The sequence below is a fragment of the Microcaecilia unicolor genome, chromosome 5 (assembly GCF_901765095.1).
Source record: "Microcaecilia unicolor chromosome 5, aMicUni1.1, whole genome shotgun sequence".
In the NCBI taxonomy this organism is placed as follows: Eukaryota; Metazoa; Chordata; class Amphibia; order Gymnophiona; family Siphonopidae; genus Microcaecilia; species Microcaecilia unicolor.
In genome coordinates, this window is record NC_044035.1 from 261,881,648 (window position 1) to 261,894,389 (window position 12,742).

The 12,742-nt window shown below is 45.3% G+C and overlaps 1 protein-coding gene across 49 annotated transcripts in view; it reads right to left on the bottom strand.

Moving 5' to 3' along the window:
• Positions 1-12,742, bottom strand: part of ABI3BP (ABI family member 3 binding protein) — a 477,114-nt gene that overhangs the window by 36,352 nt on the left and 428,020 nt on the right. For all 49 annotated transcript variants that reach the window (XM_030204105.1, XM_030204134.1, XM_030204107.1 and 46 more), the window contains 2 exons: positions 10,509-10,538; positions 4,684-4,845 (listed from right to left, as the gene is read on the bottom strand). In XM_030204105.1, the coding sequence (XP_030059965.1) occupies positions 4,684-4,845; positions 10,509-10,538 (192 nt within the window). The remainder of the gene's footprint in view (positions 1-4,683; positions 4,846-10,508; positions 10,539-12,742) is intronic.

Here is a 12,742-nt window from a genome sequence, read left to right on the forward strand (position 1 = left end):
GGTACAGCCAGGGGAGTTTTTGACCTCTCTCGATCTCAAAGAGGCCTATTTACACATTCCAATCTGGCCTCCCCACAGGCGCTTTCTTCGCTTTGCAGTGCTTGGTCGTCATTTTCAATTCAAAGCGATGCCCTTCGGCCTAGCCACAGCGCCTTGGACCTTTTCCAAGGTCCTGGTAGTAGTGGCGGCCTATCTCAGGAAGGAAGGGATTCAGGTCCATCCCTATCTAGACGACTGGCTTGTGTGGGTGTCTTCTTTTGAGGAGAGTCAACGGGCAACCGACAAAGTGGTTGGGTTGCTTCAGTCGCTTGGTTGGGTGATCAACTTCCCGAAGTGCAGCTCAATGCCTTCCCAAATGCTGGAATACTTGGGGGTGTGCTTCGATATCCAAACAGGGATAGTTTCTCTTCCTTCAGCTCAAGCACAGCGGTTACAGGCTCAATTTCGAGCACTGTTTCAAACTCCGAACCCGCGGGCTTGGGACCATGAACAAGTTGGATGTGGCAAAGTGGGCCAGAGCTCACATGCACCCCCTCCAGTGGCACCTTCTGAGCCGTTGGTCTCCGCTCTCAGAGGATTATGAGGTTCGGGTGCCATTTTTGGCCTGTCTTCACACAATCATGCATTGGTGGTTCATTCAAAAGAATCTGATGTCGGGCATTCCTCTGGCAACTCTGGACTAGAAGATAGTGACCACGGATGCGTCACTGTCTGGCTGGGGGGCTCATTGCCTGCAACAGACAGCCCAGGGCGTTTGGACTTCGACGGAGGTGTCTTGGTCCATCAACCGCTTGGAGTTACGGGTGACTTGTCTGACCCTTTGGGAGTTTCTGTCTCTTCTCCGCGGTTGCCCAGTTCGAGTTCTTTCGGACAATGCAACGGTGGTCACCTATGTAAACCGTCAGGGGGGCACCAGGAGTGCACCCCTAGTGCGTAAGGTGGCTCTGATCTGCGGTTGGGCAGATACTCATCTCTCTTTCTTGACAGCGGCTCATATAGTGGGGTCACAGAATGTGCAAGCGGACTTTCTCAGTTGGAGCCGGGGGAATGGACGCTCTCTCCTCTGGCCTTTGCTCAGATAACTGCCCGTTGGGGGATGCCAGTGATGGACTTAATGGCCACCGCATTGAATGCGAAGGTTCCCCGTTTCTTCAGCAGGGGACGAGAGCTGGGCTCAGAAGGCATCGATACCCTTCTTCAACCTTGGCCCAGGGGCCTGCTCAATGCCTTTCCTCCATGGCCAATGGTGGGCAGGTTACTGACTCACTTTGCCAGTGATCCTAGTGGCCCCAGATTGGCCCAGATGACCCTGGTACACAGATGTGATCAGGCTTCTGTTCGATCGTCCTTTTCTGCTACTGGTGCAGGACGGTCTCCTGCTGCAGGGACCTGTCATGATGGAGGATTCCTCTCCCTTTAGTCTCACGGCCTGGCACTTGAAAGGGCGAGGTTGAGAAGAAAAGGGTAGCCGGACGCGGTTATCGCTACGATGCTGTAGGCTCGGAAAAGATCCACCTCGATAGCTTATGCTAGGGTGTGGCATACCTTCGATTTGTGGTGTGTGAGTTCGGGATTGTCAGTGGCTTCGGCTTCAGTATCGGTTATCCTCGCATTTCTTCAGGAGGCTGTACAAAAATCACTCTCGAGTTCTCTTAAGGTGCAGGTGGCAGCTCTGACATGTTTTAGAGGCTAGCTTCAGAGGGCATCCATCACCTCCCACCCGGATGTGGTTCGTTTCTTGAGGGGCGTAAATCCTTTGTGCCCTTCTCACGTGCCAGTTCTGCCATCCTGGAACCTTAATCTAGTTCTCAAAGCGCTTCAGCGTCCTCCTTTCGAACCCTTATCGGGGATTATGATTAAGGATCTCAACTTGAAGGTGATTTTCCTAGTAGCCACTACTTCCGCTCGGAGAATTTCAGAGTTGCAGGCCTTTTCTTGCAGAGACCCCTTCCTGCGTTTTACGGAGGCGGGGGTATCGATTAGGACAGTTCCTTCATTTTTGCCCAAGGTGGTTTCTCGTTTCCACTTGGGGCAGTCCTTGCATTTGCTGGCCTTCCGCCGGGAAGATTACCCTGAGCAATTCCAGGCTCTTCACTGCCTCGACGTGAGACTGGCTCTTCGCAGGTATTTGGAGGTGACGAATGAATTTAGTCTTTCTGACCATCTCTTCGTCCTTTTTGGAGGCAGTAAGAAGGGTCATATGGCGTCCAAGGCAACCATAGCCCATTGGTTGCGGGAGGCCATCTCTTCGGCATATGTGGCATTGGGCAAGCAAGCCCCTTTGCAAGTCAGTGCTCATTCTACGCGAGCTCAAGCTTCCTCCTATGCAGAGTCCCGTTTGGTTTCTCTGGAAGATATCTACAGGGCAGCTACATGGGCTTCGGTCCACACATTAACTCGCCATTATCGGGTGGATGTGGCAGCTCATCAAGATGCAGTGTTTGGCTCGTTGGTGATTTCTGCTGGGTTGGGGGTGTCCCGCCCTACTTGAGGACTGCTTGGGTACATCCCATAAGTCTCTGGATTGATCTGTGGGACGCCATGAAAGGAAAAATGAATTCTTACCTGATAATTTGCTTTCCATTAGTCCCAACAGATCAATCCAGAGGCCACCCCCTGGGTTTACTGCCTGCGGTTTTGTTGCGGTTGGTTAGTTTTTTTGGGGTTCTGTTGTTCTGAATGTTCCTTCATTTGATTAAAATATAAACTAAAATAAATAAATATAGACGTGGTGGAAGTATGTTGGGCAATTGGTCTGACAATGTCAGGAGAGTTTTCTATTGTTTCCATTCCACTGCTTTGGTATTGTTCATCCTGAGGTTCAGCTGGCTGCACAGGTCCACATATAGCAAACCTTGGAGATTCTCTCTATCTCCACCTGCTGGTAGAGGGACACAACCCACAAGTCTCTGGATTGATCTGTTGGGACTAATGGAAAGAAAATTATCAGGTAAGAATTAATTTTTCCTTATATTATTGTAACACATCGCACTTTAAAGTTACCATGAGTTACCTACTGAGATACAAAAGACGCAAATACATGTAAAACAGTTCATTAGTGTGTAACTTCAGTAACACAGCTTGCTCTGAACACCACAAGCTGTGTTATTCCAGGAAAAATCTGACATTATTTTTCCATCCCAGGTGCATTGGGCCACAAAGCTGTGGACTGATGCTCCTGGGTACATCTCCAAAGAACCACCCCCTTCCAATTCAAGACCATCCTACCTGGAAGTGCCTCCCCCCAAATCAAGACTCTCACCTGGGATTCTCACCCCCCCCCCCCAATTGAAGATCCCCACCCAGGAGCTTATATGGCAATTTGACCCCTAGCAGTAGTACCTTGGGTTCACTAGCACCATTTTGAACTTGGTGCTGGCAAGGGAAGGAATGACTGGGGTTCATTCCTACCTGACATCACCAGAACCCAGGGATATTTCAAGGTAGGCATGGGGGGGGGGGGGCCTGCAGGAATTGGTGGGGGTACATTTACTGATTGAGGGCCTTCCATGTGTGGGAGGTCTTTAATTGGAGGGGTCTTGATTTATGGGGTACTTTTGGGTGGAGACCTTGAATTGGGGCTGGGGGGGTCTTGATTTGGGGGGGGGTTGGGGTTCTTCTGGAAGGGGGTTTGTATATGGGGGTATCTTTGAGAGAGGGGTTTGTCATTGGCAGGGAGTATCAGGGAGGCAACTCTCTATGATTTTTGGCTGGTGGGCCATGGATTTGTAGCCTGATTATCCTGGGACTGTTGAGTAATGCTGCTTACGAAGTTGATCGCAGGTAGCATTATTCATATACCACAGGAGTGTCTAACTCACAGTACTGAGCAGGTTAATCACTCCTGTGGTACATTAAGGTGTGCTAAAAGCCTGACTTTTATAGCACCTTTGTAATTACTTCCCTAAGGGACTCTTTTACAAAGCCATGGTAGGGCTACCATGGTAATGGCACGTGGCTAACTGGCCATACCGCCAGGCTACTGCAGGTGCCCGATGGTAGTTCCGGTGTGTGTCCTGTGCCATTTCTGGTGTTCCAAAAAAAAAAAAAAACATGTATTTTTTAGTGCCAGGGGCTTACCCAGTGGTAATCAGTGCTGCCCGGTTACCGCTGGGTTAGTGTGGCAGTAAGGGCTCCCCCAGGAAATAGCTGCGCAGCAAGTGCTTAGCTTACCACACAGCCATTTCCTTAAAAAAAACCAAACTATTGCAGTAAAAGGGGGCCTCGGCACACAGCAAATCCACGTGCCAACACCACCGCAGAGGCCCTTTTATTGCAGCTTGGTAAAAAGACCCCTAAATCTTTCTCAAGGACAGAAAATACAACACCATCAGCACCATAGGAGACAACTTTTCAAAATTATTGGGGATGCTAAGCCCAGTGGAAATAGCCCCTCCCTGGACACATACAAGGAATTTTCTCAATATTGGGGGTGCTCAAGCACCCTCAGAGTCGACTCCTATGACCAGCACCACACTTAGGCCTCACCAGTCTGAGAAACACAACCTATACTAGCAATCCAACCTAGGTGTGCTGAGTAGTCTCACCGCGATGGTGGCTGACATTATGACACCAGGCGGTTTGCTCACAGAGCTGGTATGCAGATATACACAAATCCTTGTGATCTTTTCAGAGCACTTGGCTAGAAGCAACCCTTCTGGCACATTTTTAGAATGACCTTACCTGTAAGTGAATCACTGAGGTAAATCTTATATCTTAGAGAGTTACACAGCTGTATTCCAACAAATTTCTTATACCAGGTCCTCTTCACATACTGCTTCCCTTTGCATTCTGAAAACCCATCTGATTTAAAGGAGAGTTCAGTCCATATGGCATCTTTTCCTCCTGCACAAGCAGAGTTAAAAACATGAGGCCTTTTCTTTCAATCAGTACTTTTATGAAATGTTCATTTGATTTTATTTATTCCCTTGTTATAATCCTTACACAATGAGGTATTAGACTAGTGTCCAAGACCATTTTGCAATTAATCATGAACACAAAATGATTGCACACTAGAAATCACAAAATGAATCATAGATTCATAGCATACTGTTACAAATGTAATTTAAAAATCTTTTTCACCACCTATTAATGACATATCAAAAAATCCACTAAACCTGTGGAAGGTCATTTTCAATATGATGACTATGACAAAACAATGGGTTTTTAAGCCTGTAAAATTGCCTTCATTCTTGAAGTGTATTTCTCAAGTTTGGCCAATAGGTGGTGCATGTTTATGTTTAAAGCTATTAAAGAGAACTGACCGTTCCATTTTTACACAGATAAGAGGTAACCTGCAGTGATGTGGCTATTTTTGAAACTTGTTCTGGGCTCTGATTGGCCCAGGAGCTCAAAATTCAGTTAGGATGTACTGGCTTTTCCTCCAGTCTCAGCTTGGAAGTAGAGACTGCAAGGCCTCTTTACTGAGACCCTGTAAGCAGTTATATTCTGTAATTTGTGAGCAGCTACATTTCCTGTACTTTCCAGGTACTATTTAGATAGTAAACAAATGTTTAGATAGTTTTATAATTGATCCATATGTAGTTACCTTTTATTATGTACTGTTTTGTTCCATATGTTTTTATGATTCACTGTTCAATATTTTTTTTCATGACAATAAACATTTTTAGTTTATTGCCTCTGCTTGGCTGGACTGACTAAGAATCCTGGTGGTCTGTGTATTGGGTCTGTGAGTGCTTTCTGGGAACTATGGGACCACTGGGAGTGTGGCCCCCAGTAACCTAGAAATCACTGGGGATAATTTGAGAGTGGGAGACTTGCAAAGAGGTGGTTAGGACGCAGTCGGTGGAGGAGGGTGCTAGTGTAGAGCACAAGTGGCAGGTGCAGGAGGACCTGAGCTGTGCTGGGGATAGACCCTCTAAGTGGCCATGGGATAGCCCAAGGTGGGTAGCTAGGCATTTCGTGAAAACGTCCAAATGGCGAAAAAAAAAAATTATCGGAAAATGTGTAAAAACCTAAGGCCCCAATGTACAAAACTTACTGGGGCAGCAATGTGCAATTTTGACTGGTTCAAGCTGGTTTAGTGAGCACGGCATTCTGCGAGACATACACAAAGGGGTTCTGCTGGCTCTTTTCTATTCGCTGTAAGCAGCCAACGGGAATCGTATGCAAAGTTATTTTAATGAGCTGACTAGTATGTAAATGTGCATTCTGAGTGATGCACAGCCATTTTCTGAGTGGAGCACAGAAGCAGCCCCTACCTTTAATGAGGAAATTTTTATGGGAGGTCAGGATCTATCATTGCAACATTATCCAAGCTGCCTGCTCCTGTTTTTCCTTCAAAATTCTTGGGTGCAGGAGTCCAGAAAGCAGCTGGTGCACCAATAATTGGTAACAATAACAGATTTCTCCAAGCATGCCGCTGATCAGGCACCAAAACTGTAGTGTCTCTGGTTTTAAGTTGTCTTTCTAGCCATCCCAAAACACTGTGAGAGGAAGAGATCACTCATGGGTGATGATGAAGGCTGAGGGGCTAGGCACCAGTCACACTTGTGCTGCCTGGTAGGGAAAGATCGCACATGGATGTGCTGGGGAACACTAGTACCATAATCTTCTGGTCCCAAGCACTCCCCGGGAGAGGGGCAGTATTCAGGCACAAATCTGAAAAGGACCTCTGCAGAGAATCAAAGGTATTATCGTGGTCATGTGACATCTCTTTCTCCCCATTTGATTTCAGCCAGATGACATTTTCCCAATGGGCACTTTTGCAAAAAAAAAAAAAAAAGCTACACAGTCTTCATACATGCAGCTTGTATGTGTATATGAAAGCTGTGTTCTGAGCATGCACAGAGCAGCCATCCTTAGTGATTGACTGTCCTGCGCATGTGGATGCTTTGTGCCTGCCCTGGTGTTTTCTCTACTAAGCTGCACGTTAAAAGTCTGTGCAGCTCATTTGCGTCGGATTTCTTTTGAGAATCACTCACTATTTCCACCTCTGTAATGTTTACCGAGGTGGAAATAGCGAGCTGCTGTTTCTGGGGACTTTGTGCATTGATGCCTAAGTCCATAATGCAAGAAGTAACAAAATATTTTCCGATATTTAAAAGTACACAAAAAAACTATTAAAAAAAAACCCAGGCGCACTGCAAACATCATAAATGTTTTGAAATAAACGTCTCCACAAATTGGAAATACGCTACACAAAATGTACAATTGCTGTACTGGCCCCTGCATCCAGAATACATCCGGTGCAACGGCAGGGCTTTCCCTCCATGTGCAAAATGTGCATATATATATACCTCTGCACGTGGAAGAACATTCCTCACTGTGGACAACAATATCATTGTGCAGAGAGCCCACTTTTTCCTTGCAGGAGTCTGAGCTCCTGGTCCTCCTGTGTCTCAGGCACAGGAGAGAGATATTTAAGTGCCAGCACCACCTGCCATCCCATAATGTCTTCATGAGTGCATGGACAGCCACCAGGAGCAGCCTGTAAAACTGAATGGGAAGCAGTGCTCCCCCCCCCCCCCCGGATCACATCACCACTCATGTCTAGGACCATACATAGGCAGGGTGAGATACAATGAGTTAATTTTACTGTTGTAATAAATATTATTGATTTCTCATAATAAAGAATAACAAAACATAGATAAAATCAGAATGTCCAATCTAATGACAAGCAACTATGGGGCTCCCTCCACTAACCATTAAATGCTGAAATGAGGGGCTGCACGTATCTGGACCCTTGCCCAACGCCTACATACTTATAGGAATGTTGGCAGCAGCTCACAAAAGTGCTTGCAGCCACCCAAAGGTACACCTGCTTTACCCCACTGCTCATTTCCACTCTCAGCAACAGTGAACATACTCCACAGAAAGGCCACTATGCCACCCTCAATCCCAATGGCCACCTCAGATCAAACAGCACCTGTGCCTGTGCATTGCATCTCTCCCCCCCCCCCCCCCCAATCTGGGTGTTGCCAGGAGCACTGCACAACATGTCATTAAAAAAATTACTTATATACAGGGTTGTTCTTAGAACACTAGCATTGTGATAGAATTTTTACGCGCACAGTTGCATAGGAAACTAGCATTGTGTTAGAATGCTTACACAAATAGGTATTCTTGGAAGACTAGAATTATGATAGAATGTTGATGCGGATAGGTGCACGGAATACTAGCACTGAGATAGAATGCTTGAGTGTAAAGGTGTTCTTAAAACACTGTAATTATTATAGAATGCTTACACTCATAGGTGTTCTTAGAACACTAGCATTATGATTGAATGCTTATGTGCACAGGTGTTTTTAGAACACTAGTTTATGTTACAATACTTATCTGCATATGTGATCTTAGAACACTATTATTATGTTAGAATGCTTATGCGCATAGATGTGCTTAGAACACTAGGCAATTTGTTAGAAAGCTTATATGCACAGGTGCTCTTAGAACAGTAGCATTATATTAGAATGTTTATGCGCATAGGTGTTCTTATAACACTATTTTTATAGACTGCATACTTCATAGGTATTCTTAGAACACTAACATTATGTTAGAATGCTTAAATACATAGTTGTTCTTAGAATGCTATTATTATTATAGAATGCTTATGCACAGAGGTGTTCTTAGACCACCAGCATACGCTCATAGGTGTTCTTAGAACACTGACATTATGATACAATGCTTATATGCATAGATGTTCTTACAATACTAGCATTATGATTGAACAACATTGTGATAGAATGCTTACGCACATAGGTGCTCTTAGAATTCTGTTATTATTATAGAACTAGTAAAAGAGGCCCATTTCAGATCAAATGAAACGGGCGCTAGCAAGGTGTTCGTCGCCAACACCCCCCCCCTCCCTGGCCAACCCCTTCGTTATTCTTCCATTGCTCCGCCCCCAACATCATGACGTTTGACGCGAGGGCGGGGCCCGGAGCGATTTCCCACCCCCCCGCCTCCCTGCCTCCCTCCCTCCCTGCCAACCCCTTCGTTGTTCTGCCATTGCTCCGCCTCGAGGGCGGGGCCCGGAGCGATTTCCCACCCCCCCACGCCTCCCTGCCTCCCTCCCTGCCTCCCTCCCTGCCAACCCCTTCGTTGTTCTGCCATTGCTCCGCCCTCGAGGGCGGGGCCCGGAGCTATTTTGGTGGCTTCACCACCACGAACCTTCAAACCTTTTTGAAGGAAGTCAGGGCTTGGCTTCACTGACGTTAGTGTCCTCAGAACGTTGAGGGTGAGTTTTATTATAGTAGATGTGTATGTGCAGAGGTGTTCCTAGAACAGCATTTTGAATGAATGTTTTCTTAGAAAAGTGCATAGAACACTAGCATTATGATAGAATGTTTATGTGCAGAGGTGTTCTTATAGAACACTAGCATTGTTATAGAATGCTATCATTCTTATAGAATTCTGTGTGCCTAAATGTAGGTGCAAACAGTTATGCCAGGTGTTTGGCTGGCATAAATGTGCATGCCTAAATGCAGGGTTTACATGCATAAAAGCAGGGCTTTTTTTGAGGGGGTACTTGGGGGTACTGAGTACCGGCACCTTTTCCACTGTCTGCTAAAATTGACCCATGGTTCTCATATTTTAATGAAAGAGCTCAGGTTCTACATACACATTCTGCCTTGTCATAGATTCTGTGTCTGGTTGCAGGGGGCCTGGCTATTGTGGAGTGGGTCCCTGAATGATCACTCCATCCCTGAAGGGTGGCCTGGCATTTGAGTACCGGCACCTTTTTTGCTAGGCAAAATGCACTGCATAAAAGTATTTTGTGTGAATGTAGGCCTCACCCATGATACACCCAGGCCCCTCCTTTGTGAATGCCCTCTAACAATTATGCACCAAGCCAGTTTAGCATTTAATTATAGAATAGTGGTTAGGTGCAATACTGACATTTACACATGCAAGTGCATACTTACTGTGTAAATTGCTGTATTCTATAAATTTATATGTACAAATAACATTTAATTTTTGGCAGGAAGTGCATAGGGTAGAAAAGGTAGGGTAATGGGCATCAATTGTTGTTTGCAGTCAATACATGGTAACATTGCATGTTAATTGTTATCACAGCAAGTAATACACATGTACTTAATGCCTCTGCAGGAGGTGGCTTTTACTTGCATGCACTTATCTACAATGCATTTAATGCAAGAGAAGATGCTGGGTACATTCCCAGCAGTTACTACAGAGGACTGCTGTTAAATCACTTATTAGGATCTTTATTCTCTTTTCTGTCATTTCTTTAGGAGAGACTGGTGGAAAGTACCTTGTTACACTTTGTGCATTTGGGCTTTAGCTATTACCGCTGCTTCTGAAAGGAGCCTAATCCTCGCCCTCATCTGCAATATTATTTTTCTCCAGGTTTTTAGTCTGGCACAAACCCTCCAGATGTGGCACACATGTGGGAACTAGTGAAACCATCAGTTATGCATGATTTCAGGCCCTGCATACCCAGGAGAGATGGCCCTTAAGAATAAAACTTGGCTATTACGCATAAAAGAAAGATGTCTGAGTTGGAGAACATATAGATGTAAAGAACTTACCTGAAATAAACTCACTCACTCTGGGGTCCGCTGAAAGAAAAATATAAGCAAAACATTATATGTCAATAAACATAGTAAACATAGTAGATGATGGCAGAAAAAGACCTGCACGGTCCATCCAGTCTGCCCAAGAAGATAAATTCATATGTGCTACTTTTTTTATTTGTACTGTCCTCTTCAGTCCATAGACGTATAAGTCTGGCCAGCCCTATCCCCGCCTCCCAACCACCAGCTCTGGCACAGACCCTATAAGTCTGCCCAGCACTATCCCCGCCTCCCAACTACCAGTCCCGCCTCCCACCACCAGCTCTGGCACAGACCGTATAAGTCTGCCCAGCACTAGTCCCGCCTCCCAACCACCAGCCCCAGCACAGACCGTATAAGTCTGCCCAGCACTAGCCCCGCCTCCCAACCACCAGCTCTGCCACCCATTCTAGGCTAAGCTCCTAAGAATCCCTTCCTTCTGCACAGGATTCCTTTATGTTTATCCCACACATGTTTGAATTCCGTTACCGTTTTCATCTCCACCACATCCTGCGGGAGGGCATTCCAAGCATCCACCACCCTCTCTGTGAAAAAATACTTCCTGACATTCTTCTTGAGTCTGCCCCCCTTCAATCTCATTTCATGCCCTCTTGTTCTACCACCTTCCCATCTCCGGAAAAGGTTTGTTTGCGGATTAATACCTTGGATGAGAACTTTCTTAACCATGTTTATATAGCCCAGTGCTTCCCAATCTTTTTGTGGCTGTGACCCCACGATTGCAGCCAAATAAAATTGTGTGACCTCCCTGGAGGTACAGAATAATGATACACCTATGGAGAACCCACCTAGGTTGTAACTGCAAAGGCAAGTTTTGTGACCCCATTTGGGATCCTGACCCAAAGTTTGGGAAGCCCTGCTATAGCCAATCTAGCCAATCATGCATTCAACTGTACTGAGACATTAGTGTGAGAATCATAGTGCTATGGTAAAAAGCTGCTTTTAAATCACATCCTTGACTCCTCTTCCTTCTCTCTCTTTTCCTTAATTCTTCTTCCTCAATCCCATCAGAGAAATAAAGTGGAAACAGAACTGTATTTGAGCCATACTCTGGTAAGAAGTAGCCTAATGTTTAGAGCAATGAGATAGGAACCAGAATACCCAGGTTCAAATTCCACAGTGGCTTCTAGTAGGCTTGGGCAAGCCACTCAACCCTCCATTGCCTTGGGATGGCTGGGGTGGTACTGGCAGCCTCATCCCACTTAGGGAGTTTTGAAGAAAAATTGATACAGCTGAAACCTAATCCCTATTTCGCATAAGTACACTTTTTAGGACTTTCCTTTTCAAGATGTTTTCTGGGAACCAAACCATCGTGAATACTGAGAATGGACTGTATTTCAAATGGCAGCATGGGTATGCATGGACAAAAGTTTTGTTTCATTTTGAAAAGTGAATCAATTAGTTTTGATTTTAGTTAAGCTATTTTCACAACACACACTTATTTTACCATGCATGCAGAAACTCTTTAGCATAAGATAAAGCAACATGAATGACAATATTTAATTTGGAGTTATTTTTGTGTCATTTTCATGCCATTTTAGGCTCTTTTTACTAAGCTGTGGAAAGCACTAGTGCATGCTTATTGCAGCTGAAAAGGGCTTACCGTTGGACGCGCTGAGTCGTTCCACTGTAATGCGCTAAAAAGTGATTTTTATTTTTCTGCGGTGGCAACGTGTCTGGAGCAGAGAATGGGCATTTCTGAACTAATCAGCGCATCTGCATTACCGCACTCTGACTGGGGCAGGATTAGCACAAGAGCACTTACTGCCTACACAATAGGTGTCAGTATGTGCTCCTGCACTAACTTTTATTAATGGCTGTGCGCTAATGGCAACATTAGCGAATGGCCATTAATTTGGAATCAGCCATTTTCCAGCTGCGCTAAAAATGGCCTTAGCATGTGGGAATGATCCACGAAAGACCACGAAGAAAAGAAGGAAAAAAAATCCTCCACGGATGGTGCAAACAAAAGATGGAAACAAAACTGGAGTCAACAGTCAAATATAGGAATCAGGTAATTCTTTAATTGCCAGTATCAATAATAAGCATAAAGCCCAACATAAAAATGCCTGCATTAGGGGTACGCAAAATGTCTTCTTGTCAGATGACTGTGGAATCAATAAATGAACTGGTTCTGAATATTTATCACACTCCTGAAAGCGCAATATAAAGGCAGCAATACAAGTCAAGGC